This window comes from Marmota marmota, unplaced genomic scaffold, assembly GCF_001458135.2.
Source record: "Marmota marmota marmota unplaced genomic scaffold, marMar, whole genome shotgun sequence".
NCBI classification, from domain to species: domain Eukaryota; kingdom Metazoa; phylum Chordata; class Mammalia; order Rodentia; family Sciuridae; genus Marmota; species Marmota marmota.
In genome coordinates this window covers 209,408-225,495 of record NW_025999880.1, presented here as the reverse complement: position 1 = coordinate 225,495, position 16,088 = coordinate 209,408, and the positions used below count along the sequence as shown (strand labels likewise).

Genomic DNA, 16,088 nt, shown 5'->3' with positions numbered 1-16,088 from the left:
CCGCTGGGTCCCTGAGCCCGACGGATTCCTCAGCAGCCCCGACCGCTTCCTTAACCCCTAGCCTCGACCTTCACCTCCCTTGAGACTCTCCCTACGAGAATTTAGCTCGAACCTGGAGTGGGAAAAGGGGACGGGAGAGACTCTGAAGTCTGGCTGCGTTCCAACTCCTGCTCTCAGATCCTCGCATCCTCTCCTAACCCCACCTCAAGTTCCCGGTCACCCACCTCCCCAGTTCTGTCCTTCTGACCTTTACCAGTCCACTCGATCAGTTACTGGCAGGAGCCCAGTGTGTGCCCCGCACTGGGGATTAGTCGTCCAGGCTTTTCTCCTCCACCCCCAAAGAGGTCTGAGCAAAGGGTGGTCACTCTCCTCCTTCCCTGCGGCAGTTAGAGGCAGACCAGGCTAGCGCAAAGCAAAGCTGATCGCCTGCCAATGTGTGACCTCCACTCCCGAATGAAAACTGCTGTGTCCCTTTCCTCTTCAGTCTGGAGCATTTGCCAGGGTTGAGGGCAAAATGACCCAAGTATTTATTTTAAAACAATCATCATCAACATCATTTCATCACCAATAGCTAACATTTATTGTGTGCTAGGAGCTTTGCCTGAATACTCAAATTTAATCCCCACAACGTTCTTTGAGGTAGATTCTGTTCCCCTGTTTTGCAGATGAGATCGCTGTGGATGAGAGCAGCAGAGTAACTTACTTATCTGCAAAATGTGGGAAACAAATGAGAGTCTCTGGCTGGGTAGCTGCTGGGTTTGGCATAGGGCTCACAGTCCAGTGGGAAGGCCGAAAGCAGACAAGCCACTAGAAGGTGTGCAGTGTGTCAAGACAAGGTTCTGGGGGAGGGCAGAGACAGTAATCCAACTCCTTAGTGGAGTCAGTGGAGGCTTCAGAGAAGGCAGCTTTCAAGGAAGCAACCTTTAAAAGAAGTGGACTTAGGGAACGGGAAGAAGGGGTGTTGTAGAAGAGGACTTGCAGACAAGAGAAGTCAGAAGCAATTATAGAGGTTTGAGAAATCAGTCCAAGAACTAGTCAGAAGCCCGGGAAGTATGGTGAGAGGAGAGGCTGAGAAGTTGGTTAGGGTGAGGTCCCAAAGTTCCCTGAGTGCCAGGGTGAGTTCAGATAATAGCCCTGCGCTGAAGGGGAAAGCACAGAGGACTTTGGAGCAGGGTAGCATGGTCAGGTTGCATTTTTGATGCCATTAGGGCAGTGAGAGGGATGGTCTGAGAAATCTGCCAAGTATTTTCACCCCTGGGGCCCTGCATCTTCCACCATGACTTTCCAATACTATGGGTCCCAGCTCTCCCACAGAACCCAGTTTTCTTCCTCCCTTTGGGTTCTGTATTTTGGACACCTTCCCAATTGCTCCCCACCCAGATCTGTCTAGGCACAAAGCATGAAGCTGGGCTTCAGAATCAGACAAAGGTGGATTTAACTTCTGGGTCTGTCACTTACAGTGTGACTGAGACAAGTAACTTTTGCTTTTTATGAAATAAAGATGTTATTAGTTGTTGACAGGATATGACTTCCGTGTGTAGAATCCTTAACACAATGCCTGGCAAGGAACAGCGAGTCTCAGTGTGTGGCCTTATTTTTTCTTGTCTTTTTAGAGATACATAGCCATTCTAGGGAAGGGGGGCAACCCCTGAAAAGTGTTTCCATTTGTTCTAGGTTGGCTTCTAGAGGTCTTGGATGTGAGTAGGAGGAAAAACCCTGGAGCAGTAGCTGAAAGCAAGAATAGGGCTGGGAAGGATAGTGCCTCCTCCCAAAGCAGAATGCTACTTTATCAGGGGTAGAGAGATGGAGAGAAATCGGATGTTACTGTCCCCCGCCAGGATCATTCTGGGGTCACTGGGAGCCTTTTAATTTGATTAAATTGTTTAGGGCACTGTCTCCTGTGGTATCTGAAAATCGTTAATCCTTCTCCTGCCTGAGGATCCCAGGTTTCACGTTATTCCCCTGGGACATAGTTCCATTTCAGCTCAAGGGGGGCTAGAAATAAGAAACTGAGCAATGCTTGCACTCTGACCTCTAGGTCAGTCTTCTTAGAAACATCGCAGCTTATATTAGGGGAAACACAAAGCCATGAGTTAATTATGGAGTTTACTGGCTTTCAGTGGTAGGTCACTTTTTATTAAAAAACAAAAACTAATAGTATCTTCATAGAGTGGCAAATTTGCCTGAATTTAAGGCATTGAATTCATTTTGGTTTGCTGAGAGTTACTTTAGGTCAAGAACGCATACACTCCCAGAGGCCTGTTCCTTCTCTTTCTGTCATTAGGGTTACCTGAGTGAATACATTTGAGAGGCTCCTCCCTTGAGTCTGTCTGGCCTTGACTCTCAGGTGGCTCTGATTGAGCTGAGCAGGCCAGATAAACCAGCTGATCAGGTTCCATGGATCCATCTACACCACATGAGACCCCAGCATAAAGTGGGACAGAAAGGACAAAGATCTGAATCTGTCTACCTCTGCCCCCGCTCCATTATAGCCAAGGATACCATGGGGCATTCAGAAGCTGATTGGCTAGATCTTGGGGCCTCTGACTATAAGTGGAACATGAATGAAATCAGGGAGGGAAAACATGAGGCTAGACTTGAACCTCATCCTCTCAACACCCACACAGTTGGAGAAGGGGGTGAGTGGAGTTCTCGCAGCTCAAAGTGTTCGGGCTCTTCCCAAAGGAGGAATGATTCTAGAGATAGATGGCAGTCTTGCCCCAAAACAATGCTGCAGGAAATTAAATCCTTGAAAACCACTTCTCCACCTGAGAATCTGGGTCTAACCAATCCCCGGAATTAGTCTTTCCCTTGTTGGCCGCATGGAAAACGGCAGGGCAAATGCTACATGAGAATCTGAAAGGGCAAGTTTAGAGCCAACTCAGAAACTTTTCAAGAAACATCCTTGTTGCTAATAGCATGTCTGGGGGCAGATTGGGACTCTAGGATTAGTGTTCAGGAGATAGAAATGGGTAACAACGGGGGAGGTGTCATCTTTCCCAAGTGCCATACCAGGTATTAAAATAAACAGGCTCTTGCCTCCTGGAGCTGGGGGTGGCAGGGAAAAGAAATCTGGGTCCAAGCAAAATCAAAAAAAGCATTAATGCAAGAGGTGGAAGTAGGAAGGCCCAAACCTGAGAGTCCTCAGCCGTTTTCTGCCCTCAGAAACAACATACCTGAGATCTCCATATTCCCCAGTTACCATTCTAGGGACAGAAGACAGTGTAATTGTAGGTAAAATCTGGGGTCTCTGTGCCCAGAACATACTGGTCTTCTAATCAGATGTGACAAGAGCTGAGGAAAGGCAGAACCTATCAGACAACCTTTGGGGGAATGAAGGAGGAACTGGAACGGATCAGGGAAGGCACAGACAGGGGTCAGAAGCCCTGGCTCTGCCACATCTCACCTGAAAAATGGGGGTGATGAGACAGACAAGGGAATAAGCAGGTACCATGTGCGTGGAAGTACTTTACCATTTCTCCCCTGCCACAAGAACACAAACTTTACCATAGAAGAGGAAGTAGATGAACAGGTGTGTCTCTCTAGCAGTGACTTAAAAATTTTTTTATAAAAATATTTTTTAGTTGTAGATGGACACAATATCTATTTATTTTTATGTGGTGCCAAGGATCGAACCCAGTGCCTCATGTGTGCTAATCAAGCGCTCTACCACTGGGCTAAAAACCCCAGCCCTTTTTACAATTTTTATTTGTTCTTTTCAGTTATAGATGATAGAATATATTTTGACGTATTATACATACATGGAGTATAACTTCCTATTCTTTTGTTTGTCCATGATGTGGAGTTACACTGGTCATGTATTCATAAATGAACATAGGAAAGTTATGTCCAATTCATTCTACTGTTTTTCTTGTGCCCATCCCCCCTCCCTTACCTTCATTCCTCTTTGTCTAATCCAGTGAACTTTGATTCTTCTCTCCACCCCCACCCCTTATTGTGTTAGCAGCCACATATCAGAGAGAACATTTGGCCCTTGGTTTTTTGGTTTTGACTTATTTCACTTAGCATGATAGTGTTCAGTTCCATTCATTTACTGGCAAACACCATAATTTCATTCTTCTTTATGGCTGAGTAATATTCCATTTTATATATATACCAGCTTCTTTATCCATTCATTTGTTGAAGAGCACCTTGGTTGGTTCCATAGCTTAGCTATTATGTAAACTGAGCTGCTATAAATGTTGACGTGGCAGAGCCAGGGCCTCTGACCCTTGTCTGAGTCTTCCCCACTCCACTCCAGTTCCTCTTTCATTCCCCCAAAAGTTCTCCAATAGGTTCTGCCTTTCCTCAGCTCTTGTCACATCTGATTTGAAGACCAGTATGTTCTGGGCACAGAGACCCCAGATTTTACCTACAATTACACTGTCTTCTGCCCCTAGAATGGTAACTGGGAAATACTGAGATCTCAGGTATATTGTTTCTAAGACCAGTAATATGCTGATTTTAAGTTCTCTGGGTATATGGACCGAGGAGTGGGATAATTGGGTTAAGTGGTGGTTCCATTTCAAGTTTTCTGAGGAATCTTCATATTGCTTTCTAGAGTGGTTGCCACCAATTTGCAGTCCCACCAGCAATGTAGGAGTATACCTTTCCCCTGACATCCTTGCCAAGATTGTTACTTGTATTCTTGATAATTCTGGCAGTGATTCTTAACTCTGACAGTATATTAGAAACACTGGGAGGGTTTTTTTTTTTTTTTTTTTTTTTTTTTTTTNTTTTTGTGTGTGTGTGTGTGTGTGTAAATGAAAGTTTATTGACGAAGACACAAGGTCAAGCTTCGCCCAACCCCACCCTCCCCAAGAACAGATCCCAATAAGAACAAAAGAATGATAAAGCATTCTTAGGGCAACACTTCCCCTCCCCCCATCTCTCTCCATCCCAGGCTTCACAACACAGGCACAGGGAACAGGCTTGGGTGAGGACAGACACTCAGGGTATCTCTGACCAGCAAGAGTTCTGGGTGTGTGTTTGCTTCCCTTGCCCTTTGTTATGATGCCAACTGCCATTACAGAGGAAAGGAAGGGGGTGCTGGGCAACCTCCAATAGGTTCCTCCAATCTGGCCCAAACGAAGAGGCTGGAAGGGAAGATGTAGTGGAGGCAACAGGTGGTATCTCTAGGGATGAGACTTTTTTATGTGGAGTCCCTCCCTGACTGCTCAGGGTGTGACAGGAGGAAGAACAAACACATTGTGGATTGGCTCAGTCAGATTGGCTAGGAATAGCAGCTGTTCCTGTTATTGGTGGGGAGGCCTAGAAGTCTCAGTTTTAGGGGTTGAGTGACATATCCTGGCATAAAACTGTGTTCTGTCTGCCCTGACACACTTTTCTTCTGGAACCATGGTTTGCTTTGAGATGACAACAGTGTTTGTAGTGTGAACCTTCTTCACTACTCGTATCCCATGACTCCATGAATGAGTCCCAACAAGGGAACTTTATCAATTTGTTTTTCTACCCCTCACATCACCAACCTACCCACCTCCCACACACATCCTGTGCTATTTCCTACTCCTCATGTGCCTGAAATGTAGTGAGTGAGGGACATATTTCCTTTCTCCCACCCACTAATTCTTTTCTTGAAGAACCTTACGGTTTAAGAAACTGCTTTGGAGGACCCACTCCCTCCAAGCCTTGCAAATGGTACGAAGCAAGATCATTTTGGACATGATGGGACTGGTTTCTGCTTGTTTTCCACAATTCTCCAAAGTCCAATGGGTTAGGTATGAGTCCAATATGAGGACTGTGGACCCTGGGGTGCCTCTGACTTAGGAGACTCTGAGCAGAACGTGTTGGCTCCTGAATACCAGGTGCCAGACTATGCCACAAGTGTCCAAAGGTCACACAGTGTGAACACTGCTAAGCAGTGTGGTGTTTTGGGCACGAAGCATTCTTTGACCAGTTGTCCCCACTGTGTTCACATCTCCAAGATCCCTCCTTTTTTTTGTTCCTGTGGTGCTGGGGATTGCAAACACCCTACCACTGAACTACATCCCAGCCCTCCTCCAGTCTTTTGAGATGACAAGAACTGCTTGAACTTCTGGGATGATCGTAATTTGTTTTGGAATCTGAGTAATGTAAAGAGCAGATCAGAGAGCTGAAGGGATAAAGAGAATCTGCAACATCTCTAAGCTCACTTCATCTCTACACCCACCCTGCTGACCTTGGGAATTAAGGCTCTAGGAGGACAGGGGAAACATCAGCTATACCTTCATTCTGTCATCCAGATACTGAAAAGATACTCTGCTGTGACCTGATGCTAATCAGTACTGAACATGTGAAGCGCCACAGAGCAGGCAGAGAAAGGCAGGAGAAGGCATTGAGGAAATGAGCAGTAGTGAGACAGTCCCGCAGTGAGCACAACACTGATGGAAAATTTCGGGGACCCAACCTCAGCTCCACTGGACAGCTGACAGGCCATAATACCCTTTTTGATTTTTTAAAAATATTTTTTAGTTGTCAATGAACCTTTATTTACTTATATGAGGGACTGAGAATCAAACCTAGTTTGATTAGGTACTGGTCAGGTACGTGCTCTATCTACCACTGAGCCACCCCCTAGCACCCCCTTTTGCTTTTTATCTTTCTCCTTTGTAAGAAAACAGAGTTGGATACAGTCATTAAAGTCTGTTTCAACTTGAAAACTGATTTTAGATGTCAACTGGACCTGAGGAATACAGGGAACAGGGCTGGGAGAGGCCATTTTGGTTCTTGTTCTCTTACCTCTACTCAAATTCCTTAATTAGTCTTATTAATGGGTTAGTTCAGTGGAAAGGAATGTAGTCTTAATTTCTTTCAGCTTTGGTGCTGATGGGCTCCATGTTTCCTGTACCCTGAAACATCACTGACCATTCCCAACTGCAAGGCCATCAATGACATGATAATATGGTGGGTGACGGCAGCGGGGAGCACAAAGGCTTGCCTGAGGAAGGAGAATGGAGACAAAAACCAAAAAGAGCAAAAATCCAAAAGACCAGGGACAAGGTTGCCACAGATGAGGGACCCTCTAAAAGAGTGGGCTGTAACTGCTTCTCTTCCTCTAAGACTGCTGTGAATGATGGCCACTTGTTTTAACACTTTCTACGACTACCTCAACTTCACATATGTACAAAAATATAAAACAATAAAGTGCAGTTTATGTTTCAGTGACACTTTTCCTTGCTTTAATGTTTGTTGTCTTTTTCTGCTTTTGAAATGAGCTCTCGATTACAAAATATCAAACTACACTCAAAAGAAGGTGTAGAAAAAGCCAGCTGTTGGCACAGCACGGAGAAGCCCACAAATAAAGACAGATAGCAGCAGCAGGTGGCAAGAGGTGGGAAGCGACTGAAGCAGTGGTTACAAATGTTCACAGGAAGCTAAAACTATCCAACAAGTTGTGCTCTAATGTTAGCACAGGTTAGACTAGTCACTACCTTGGTGGGTGGCCTCAGTGTGTTTGAGTTCGGATTCTATACAATTTCTTCCAGTTAAGAATTCTTGGCTTGCACCAATCACAGGGAAGTTGGAGGGTACTGGACCAGTTTATTAGTTTTTCAAAATGCTGTCGTAGACCTGATAGATGTATTGAGAGACTTCAGGAGCTCTACACTTCAGGGACAGCTGTTAAGAAGAAAAGAAGAAGGACTATTAGTATGGAGGTTGGCATTACTCTAAAGGTATCCAAGCATTCAGTTCAAGAAAATTTCTGATACAATGTGAGAGAACCGTCTATCACTGGAGTAGCCAAACAAAGAGATCATGTTACTAGGTGCTATGGATCCTAGAATTTCACTTTGACAAATATCAAACTGTATGTCTTTTAACCTCCCTCTTATGTTGATCTATGAGGTTAGGAAATAATCCACGCTAAAAACATCAAGGCTTCTGACAGCAAGGGAAACAGCCGTTCTAATGCTTTACCAAGAGTTACAGGGATTACTATACCAACAAAAAAGGAAAGGCAAAAACCCTTTTGGTGGGGCTGGGGCTGTGGGCTCAGTGGTAGAGTGCTCGCCTAGCATGCATGAGGCACTGGGTTCGATCCTCAGCACCATATAAAAATAAAATAAAGATACTGTGTCCACCTAAAACAAATAAATAAATATTTTAAAAAAACCAACCCTTTTGTTGATGGTCATTTCAGCTGTCTGCCTCAATTCCTCAGACAAGGAGGAACTGTACAATCAAGTCAAATAAAAACAAAAGTTTGGTTAAGTCTAAGATACAAGTCCTTTCTAAATTACACTGGGGAGAGCATACATTCTTTTTTATTGTTCTTTCTGGGTCCGGGGGGATCGAACCCAGAGCTTCCCACATGGTAGGCAAGTGTTCTACCACTGAGCTACACCCCTAGCCTGAGAGTATACACCCTTAAGAAGGGAAGACAAGAACTATCAACTACTTAGTGTAACTGGACAGCAATTTGTGCCAAATGCTTCATCTTTCATTTTCTGCCTCTTTAGACAGGCAATTTAGATATTTCTGATACCACTTCTACTCCTCCACCACTGTCTCTTCTCTTAGTTTAATGAATACCAAGTTAAACACTGAGAATTTCACTTTGTGGTTCAAAAAGAACAAAATTTAAACCCAGGTTTGAACTCCTTAATTGTATCAGATTAGGCAAATTATTATTGACAATAACTTATAAGCAAGCAAAATGTATTTTAGAATAAGAAAAAAAAATTTTCCCTTGGACTATTGACATCATTGCTCTTTTTAAGTTAGGACAGAGCAACAAAAGTTTGTATTTTTTTAAATTATTTTCCCTCTTTATTCTCTTATTAAAGAGACTCTGAACAATTAAACACAGATCAATGGTGAAAATATCTTTGGAAAAGAATCAAAAAGATATTGGTCAATGCTGAATTTTCTGAAAAACCAATATCCTAAAAACAAAGAAAAATAAAAAATAAAAGCAATCCAAAAAAGGAAAAAAATCAGAATATTTTATTTTAAAGCTTTAACATTCAGTCTCCAAGGCTGCTGTTTAATATCAATCAGATAACTCTGTTAAATATAAAAACCAAAAACAACCATCCAACATAAGAATTCAAATACAAATGGAAAACAGCCTCCTTCCACCCAAGTTATAGCTTTAGGCGTTTCACCAATTTTTAAACTCCCTACAGAGGCAATTCTTCTATCTCCTCCTCTTCAGCCTTTCCACTGCCAATGTTGTGGAAACGTCTAGTGGAGAATATGTGGGTTCAGAGGAGGAGGTGGAAGAGGAGGAGAGGAAGCTAAAAAGAACAAGAACAGCTTAAGGGAGTTAACTCAGACTAAAGAGGGGTAGTTCCTTTTTCCCAAAATACTGTCCTATATTTTTTCACACCTTTGTAACAATACTTTAGGTTCTGTTGCTTAGAGGTTCCTTTTTTTGTTGTTCATGACTAGTAAGGAAATACTGCTATTCTCAACAAAAGCCCAAAGTGCTAAACACCATGAATAATGGATTGACCAGGCCTAGATAGACCCTGAGGCATTACAGCTGTTCTTCAGAGGAAAACGAAGAATTTTTCTATTTTCTCTGGATTCAAATATTCTGTTCTCCTCACCCCAAACCCTGCCCCCATTCCAGCCTAAGGAAAACAGGCCTTTCCTGGGACCTAACTTCTGACCTGCTTATGTGACACATCATTAATATCAACCACTCAGGAATGTTGCCCCCTAGACATACCAAAGGAGGAGAGTTACCTGTCCTGTCTAAGAACACATGCTTCTTCACCTGGGTCAAGTTATTTTTCCAAGACTGACTTATAGAGATATGGCCTTACACTTAAAAACTGTTTTTTGTTTTGTTTTGTTTTTTAGTATTATATCCATTTTATTTCTCTGTATAATTGAATGTTATTTGACCATAAAAAGAAATATTGATATGGATAAACACACCTTCTTAATGAAAATCAGTAAAGGACTGGATTAGAGGAAGATGCTTTATCAACCCCTTGGGAAACGAAGGGACCATCAGTCCTTCAGGCACTAGTATTGGCTTAACTTTTTTTTAATTTTTTTTTTTTTTTTAGTTGTAGATGGACACACTATCTTTACTTATTTTTAATGTGGTGCCGAGGATCGAACCCAGCACCTCACTCATGCTAGGTGAGCACTCTACCACTGAGCCATGACCCCAGTCCCTTAATCAGATTTTGTTCCTTCTTAATACCAAGCTAAGAACAGATCAATAGTATAATAGTATAACGGGTGCTTAGGATGATGGAGGGAAAGGAATGGGTCTGGGTGATAATGAATCTACAGCCTCACTCAGGAATAGATTAGATCTATGTCACGTGATATGATGAAAGGTTCAGAAGGTCCTCTGGGTAGAGGGAACCTGGTTACCAGAGGGATGAGTAACACAAAGAATAAAGGAAGCCAAATAAATATTTTAAAAGACAGGGAAGGACGGAAGGTGGGTGTGGCTAAAAAGAAACAACATTAGGACAACATCTTGAGGTACTCTTTCTTTCATTTGTATTGTTTTATGCTGAATTTATTCCTAGGCCTTGTTTTTTAGTTCCTTCAATTTCTTCTGGGATATTTTCTTCTGGGCACTCTCTTGGTTTAGAACAGTTTATTCCATTTCAATAAAGATCTTCTCAAAATGGCAGGGGGAGCTCATGGTTGAGTTTATGTGTATGTGAGTATGTGTTGTGGGGGGGTTTGGGGATTGAGTCCAATGGTGCTCTAACACTAAATTATACGTCCAGCCTTTTTAAATTTTATATAAAAACTGATGAAATCTGAATAAGGGATATAATTAATCGTATTGTACCAATGCCTATTTTCTAATGAAGTATGGGTGTTCTTTCATTGTCAGTGGGGAACACTGGGAACTGTGTGTTCCATTTAAAAAATTTGAGTCTTTAATTACTTAAAAATAAAAAAATTTTAAAAATTCAACAAACTTATGTTTAGGACAGTGATACTATCAGGTCCTTCTCAAAATAAAGAATATGGAATAGGAAGCATCAATAAACACCTGACCTCTGAACACTACTCATCTACTTACAAAGAATAATTATGCTCCTTTAACCTAGATGAGATGAAAGATTGTATACAATAAAATCATGAATGGGAAGCAAAAAGAAACACATACATGCACACAGCACACAATTAGAGCCAAATTTCTAGGAAGTAAAGAAATTATTTTATAAGACTTTGATTTTATAGTGAAAACCTGTCCTTCTATAGTAATAGCACAGAGGGGTTTTTCTCTTGGGGAATTCAAGGTAAATGATTAGAGAGGTCTACTCTTCAAAACAAAACAAAACAAAACAACCCCAAAAACAAACCCAAGGGATTACTGGTGGGAGGGAGGAGTAATACCGTACAAGGGAAGCTTGAAGTTTTCCTGCTCTCAGATGCTTGAGCAAAAATCTAACTTAAGGGACTCCGCATCAGCAACTCACATGTATACAAGCCATTCCTGTTTACTGCAAGGAAGGGAGCCGGTGGGGAAAGCACCAAGAGTTTTCAGAGCTGGCAGGGCTATTCCCTTGATGTAAGCTAATAAAAACAGATTTAGCTGTCAAAATTAAGAAATGGGGTCATGACGTTTCTTAGTTAAACAGTTAAAAGGCTCCCTGGATTTATTGACAATTCAATATTGAAAGTTTCTTATTCAATATTGTCACTTGCCTGTCCCATCCTTCAATACTGCCTATTAGAAAACTCAAGTATAACACAAGAATAAGACACCCCCCCACCCCCGACAAACTCAAAGAGTTTGTTTTATCTTTTCAGAGTGCAGATGACAAGCAGCATCTTGTTGGAAGATCACATTTTACAACAATAAACAAATGCCCATGGCTTATGGTATCAATCTTAGCTGGTTAACAAAGAAACAGCTTCTGCCTTATATTGTCAGAATTTTTACTTTAGTTCAGTGTGGTACTGAAGGAGGTTTTTTCAAACTGAATCCCCTTACATGCTTGTCAATGTATGTTCCATTTTGCCTTACTTTTCACAATATGCATTTCAAGACATACAAAGGCACTTGTGTATATGACTCCGATATCCTTAGGTCATAGACTTCCAAAGCAGGAAAGATCCTCTTAAAATCAGCGAGGAAACCATCTTCATAGTGGCTTGTTATAGTACCACACGCACAGTTATGGTAGTTAAGTATTAACTTATATTTGGATCAAGTTGCCAAGTTTTGTGAGCAGCTCGCAAGAATGGTTGTGCCACACTCCCTATTGCCAGAGCCACCATGCCTGTTGCGTGGGGCAGGCACCACAATGAGGAGGTCTTCCATCAAGGCAATCAGGGAGTTCTTTATTGACTGATTATGGGTGATACCTCTGATCTGAAGCATCTCCTCTGGGTCTTGTGCCAAGCAAAAATGGAAGGGTTCTTACCTCCCTCCTCTAATCCATCTCATCCATTCTGAGAAGGGTCTTACCGTATAATTGGGGTTTCCTGGCTGGATGCGTAGCTCAGCCAAAATCCAAATGCCATTAGTGAGCTTCAGGGATTGGTATAGCATGTCCTGCCCTTCCACATTCCTCTTGGCAATAGTATAAACATTGTTGTTTTGCAACTTGCTGGAAACAGTGTCTAGAAATAGATTCAAACCCCAACACCTTAAGTTAAAATCTCAAATAAATTTATGCTCTCTTCTGACATCCTTATGAGCAACATGTGCTCAAGTTCCTGACAAGTACAAGTCCCTAACAAATGCGCAGGTACATATTTCAGGAAGCCCTTTTCCCACACACAGCAAAAGGTGAGAAACAGGCCCTTAAAGTACCTCCTATTAGATTCCCAAATGGAAAGCTGAATAGGGTGCACCTAAACAATGGGTTCAAGAGTTACCTGTGGAAATTATAAAATAGGTGAGCCTAAGGGTTTAGTATATCAAACACGGTGGCTATATGAATGAAAATGCTCTGAAATGCGCAAGATCAGAGACAGGAAATGTAATAATTCCTAGAATGCTGGTCTCAGATCAATGAGGATATAAAGACTGATAATCAAATCTATAATACTTCCTTCCCAAGTCACTATTACTTTACTGTGAGCCACATGGGTCTTAATAACAGGATCAGAAAAGGGCAGAGTTGCAGAAGTCCTTCAAGTCAAATTTATTAACTGGGATATTTAAGATTTTTTTTTTTTTAAACAGGCAAATGATTTCTTAAAACTTTAAAGAACACCATGTCTCTAAATAAACCATGAAACAACCATCTCAATATAAGGCTCTGAAGAAGACTGAAGCTATGCAAAAGTGACTGCAGCCAGGCCTGGATACAAGTCTTCTTAGTTATCAACTCTGGCTATTCCAGAATTAAAGATCCCCTTTCTTTGTGAGATGCTGCGACATCAGAGAAAGAGAAACTTCCAGAATAGAGATGATAACACTACCTTCTTTAACTGTTTATTATGTTAATTTCTGATGAGAATTTAAATTACTCATGCCTCTCTCAGGATCCAAATTCTCCCACATAAAATTCTGCCTATTCTTGTGTGCTTTCTAGGAAAAGGTAGCCAAGATAAATAGTCTTATACCCTCCCTGAAGGGTAAGCCCTCAGGACAGGGATCCTGGAGTTTTTCACTGTGGCTCACCATAGTACCTGGAACACAATAAGGTAACTGTCATCCATATCTATGAATATGCCTCTGACTTGGGTGTTGAAAATGCCAATATTTACATAATGCCATAGACACTAAAAACCATCTCCACAAATATAGGCGAATTTGAAGGTATGACTCACCCTGATATCTTTTTACTACACTCAAACCAGCAATAGTTTGGGGAAGGATGAACTAAAGCCCCATTCATTAAGTATTTTCATCACACTTATTTACTACTTAACTTTTCCTCTTTTATTTCCAAGGTTTTTAATAACACCAAGTAGAACAGTTATAACTTACGAAACAGCTCTGAGGAGCCAAAAAGTGTATCTCAGAATACTTATATATAATATTGGTAGAGAAGACAGCTTCAGTATGCTTTGCAATCACCTTGTGGGGGGTCAGGCAGTTCTGGCTGTCATCCTCATTCCCACAGTGAAGGGTTCTTGCAGCTTAGACTGGGTTGCTAAGCAACATCACCAGTTGGAGTTTGGCTAATATCTTTTGACAGGATTGTCTTGAACACATAGAGGCTCGTGTTAAGTTGAAAAAACTATTATTCTTAACCTTTCAAGGTGTTTGTCCATTTCCCAGAACAACAAAATACATACATAGTAGGAACTTCTGTTTTAAGTTCTGCATAGGCATGTTTGTTCTAGACAATGTGTATAGCAATGCCCAGATTACTAGACTTCTTATGATCTTATGCAAGAGATGACAGGCCAGGAACTTAGCTGTGTTCATACTGAATGAATGGTTGTTGTATTGCTACTTCTATCAGAGGATTGAATGAAAGGAGGATTTCTAACATAAGTATGTGTGAATCAGCTTTTTTTTCCCCTTCCTCCCTTCCCTCTTTCCATCATAGTGCTGGGGACTGAACCAGGGTCTTCTGCATGTAGGCAAGTTCTCTATCACTGAGCTATATCCCTAGCCCCTTTGAAATTTTTATTCTGAGACAGGTTATCACTAAGGCTAACTCAGCCAAGGCTAACTCAGCCTCTCAAGTAGTTGGGATTATAGGTGTGTGCCACCTATAATTGTTTTCTTAAATTAAGTCACACTTCTTCTGGCAGCAATAAAGGTAAAGAAGGTTCCCAAAGCAGAGAGTGGGAATCAGGGAGTTTGTATTCAGGCACCAGCTAGGGCATTCATTATCGAGTTCAAAACCACTAAGACTGCTGGAAAAAACACTCTATCATTTGAGCAAACAAACTAGAGTTAAAAGTTGACTGGGAAAGTTCCCATTTTTGAAATGTTCCAAGGGATGGAGAGAGCCATGACAAACACAGAAATATAACTCATTACCACTTAATGCCCATGTCTGAAGAAATATCTTATCTCACTACAATGTCTAACTAGTGAAAACAGATATACCATGTCTCTGAGCTTTTTTTTTTTTTTTTGAGGTGTATAGACTTTTAATTTTTAAAATTTACAATAAAATACATTATCACACAGTGCAGGAGCTAGCAAAGGGCAGTCTCTGAGCTTTTAAGAATATGCTAAACACTTAATTTAAAAAAAAAAAAAAAAGATTTGTATTCAGACATATTGGCACATGCCTGTGATCCCAAAGGCTCAGGAGGCTGAGTCAGGAGAATGGAGAGTTCAAAGCTAGCCTCTGCAACAGCAAAACACTAAGCAACTCAGTGAGACCCTGTCTCTAAATAAAATATAAAATAGGGCTGGGGATGTGGCTCAGTGGTCGATTGTCCCTGAGTTCAATCCCCGGTACCCCACTTCCCCCCAAAACAAAAACGATTTATAGTATTGTTTTCCACACAGATTCATTTTTTGATAAGGCTAGTGATGCAACTACTTCTTATGCACTTATGATAGTGTTCCCAAATATATGTACTAACTCCAAGTGTAGGCCCAATGGTTAAGATGCAAAAGAGATTCAGAAAGATCTCTTGACTCTGTAGAATTGATTAGTGCTAGGAAGCAAGGAGTCCTGTCCATTAGTGCCTTTCTGATCTAAAAATGTTATTTAAAATAAATAACGGCACCATAAGCACCCTTATTGCATACCCCTTTCTATTAAGGTCTGATTATTATTAAGACTTGGGAAGAGGGTCTCTTTCTTCTTTAGAAAGATGGGAAAAAGCAAAAGTAAAAGCTCAATGCTAGGTTGGTAAGTCCTTTAAGCCTGTGACTTCTTATAACCCTCAAGAGTGCTCGTTCCATTTGTCAAATGTCTAGCTAGCACAGAAAAGCTATTTTAAGTGTTGGTGCTATTGTGATTAGGGCAGAGCAGCTGGAAAAGATGTTATTTTTAGCTCTTAGCTAGACCCAGGGTGTTGAATCAGAAGGCACTAAACCTGCAAACACTCCTGTTAATAGAGCCCTTAAGACTGGAAAGAAATATAAAGGCCAGGACACTCCAGACCTTGGGGTGGAGTCAAAGGAAAAGTTACAAAGGATTAGTTATAGGAAGTGGTCTTACAAGATTAGCAGTGATTTAGTGTGTGAAATGATGGCCTTGGGCTCCTAGAGAAAACGAATTGGC

At 41.5% G+C, this 16,088-nt stretch overlaps 2 protein-coding genes across 6 annotated transcripts in view; both read right to left on the bottom strand.

Annotated features, from left to right (window-relative positions):
- Rasl10b (RAS like family 10 member B) overlaps positions 1-270 on the bottom strand; it is an 11,893-nt gene extending 11,623 nt beyond the window's left edge. The window contains exon 1 of the mRNA XM_048787814.1: positions 248-270. The gene's annotated coding sequence lies outside the window, so the exon portion shown is untranslated. The remainder of the gene's footprint in view (positions 1-247) is intronic.
- Positions 271-7,519: 7,249 nt separating this feature from the next.
- The window catches only part of Ap2b1 (adaptor related protein complex 2 subunit beta 1), a 119,659-nt gene continuing 111,090 nt past the window's right edge, over positions 7,520-16,088 (bottom strand). For all 5 annotated transcript variants that reach the window (XM_015495305.2, XM_015495303.2, XM_015495308.2 and 2 more), the window contains 2 exons: positions 12,404-12,558; positions 7,520-7,617 (listed from right to left, as the gene is read on the bottom strand). In XM_015495305.2, the coding sequence (XP_015350791.1) occupies positions 7,543-7,617; positions 12,404-12,558 (230 nt within the window). In that variant the 3' untranslated portion in view covers positions 7,520-7,542. The remainder of the gene's footprint in view (positions 7,618-12,403; positions 12,559-16,088) is intronic.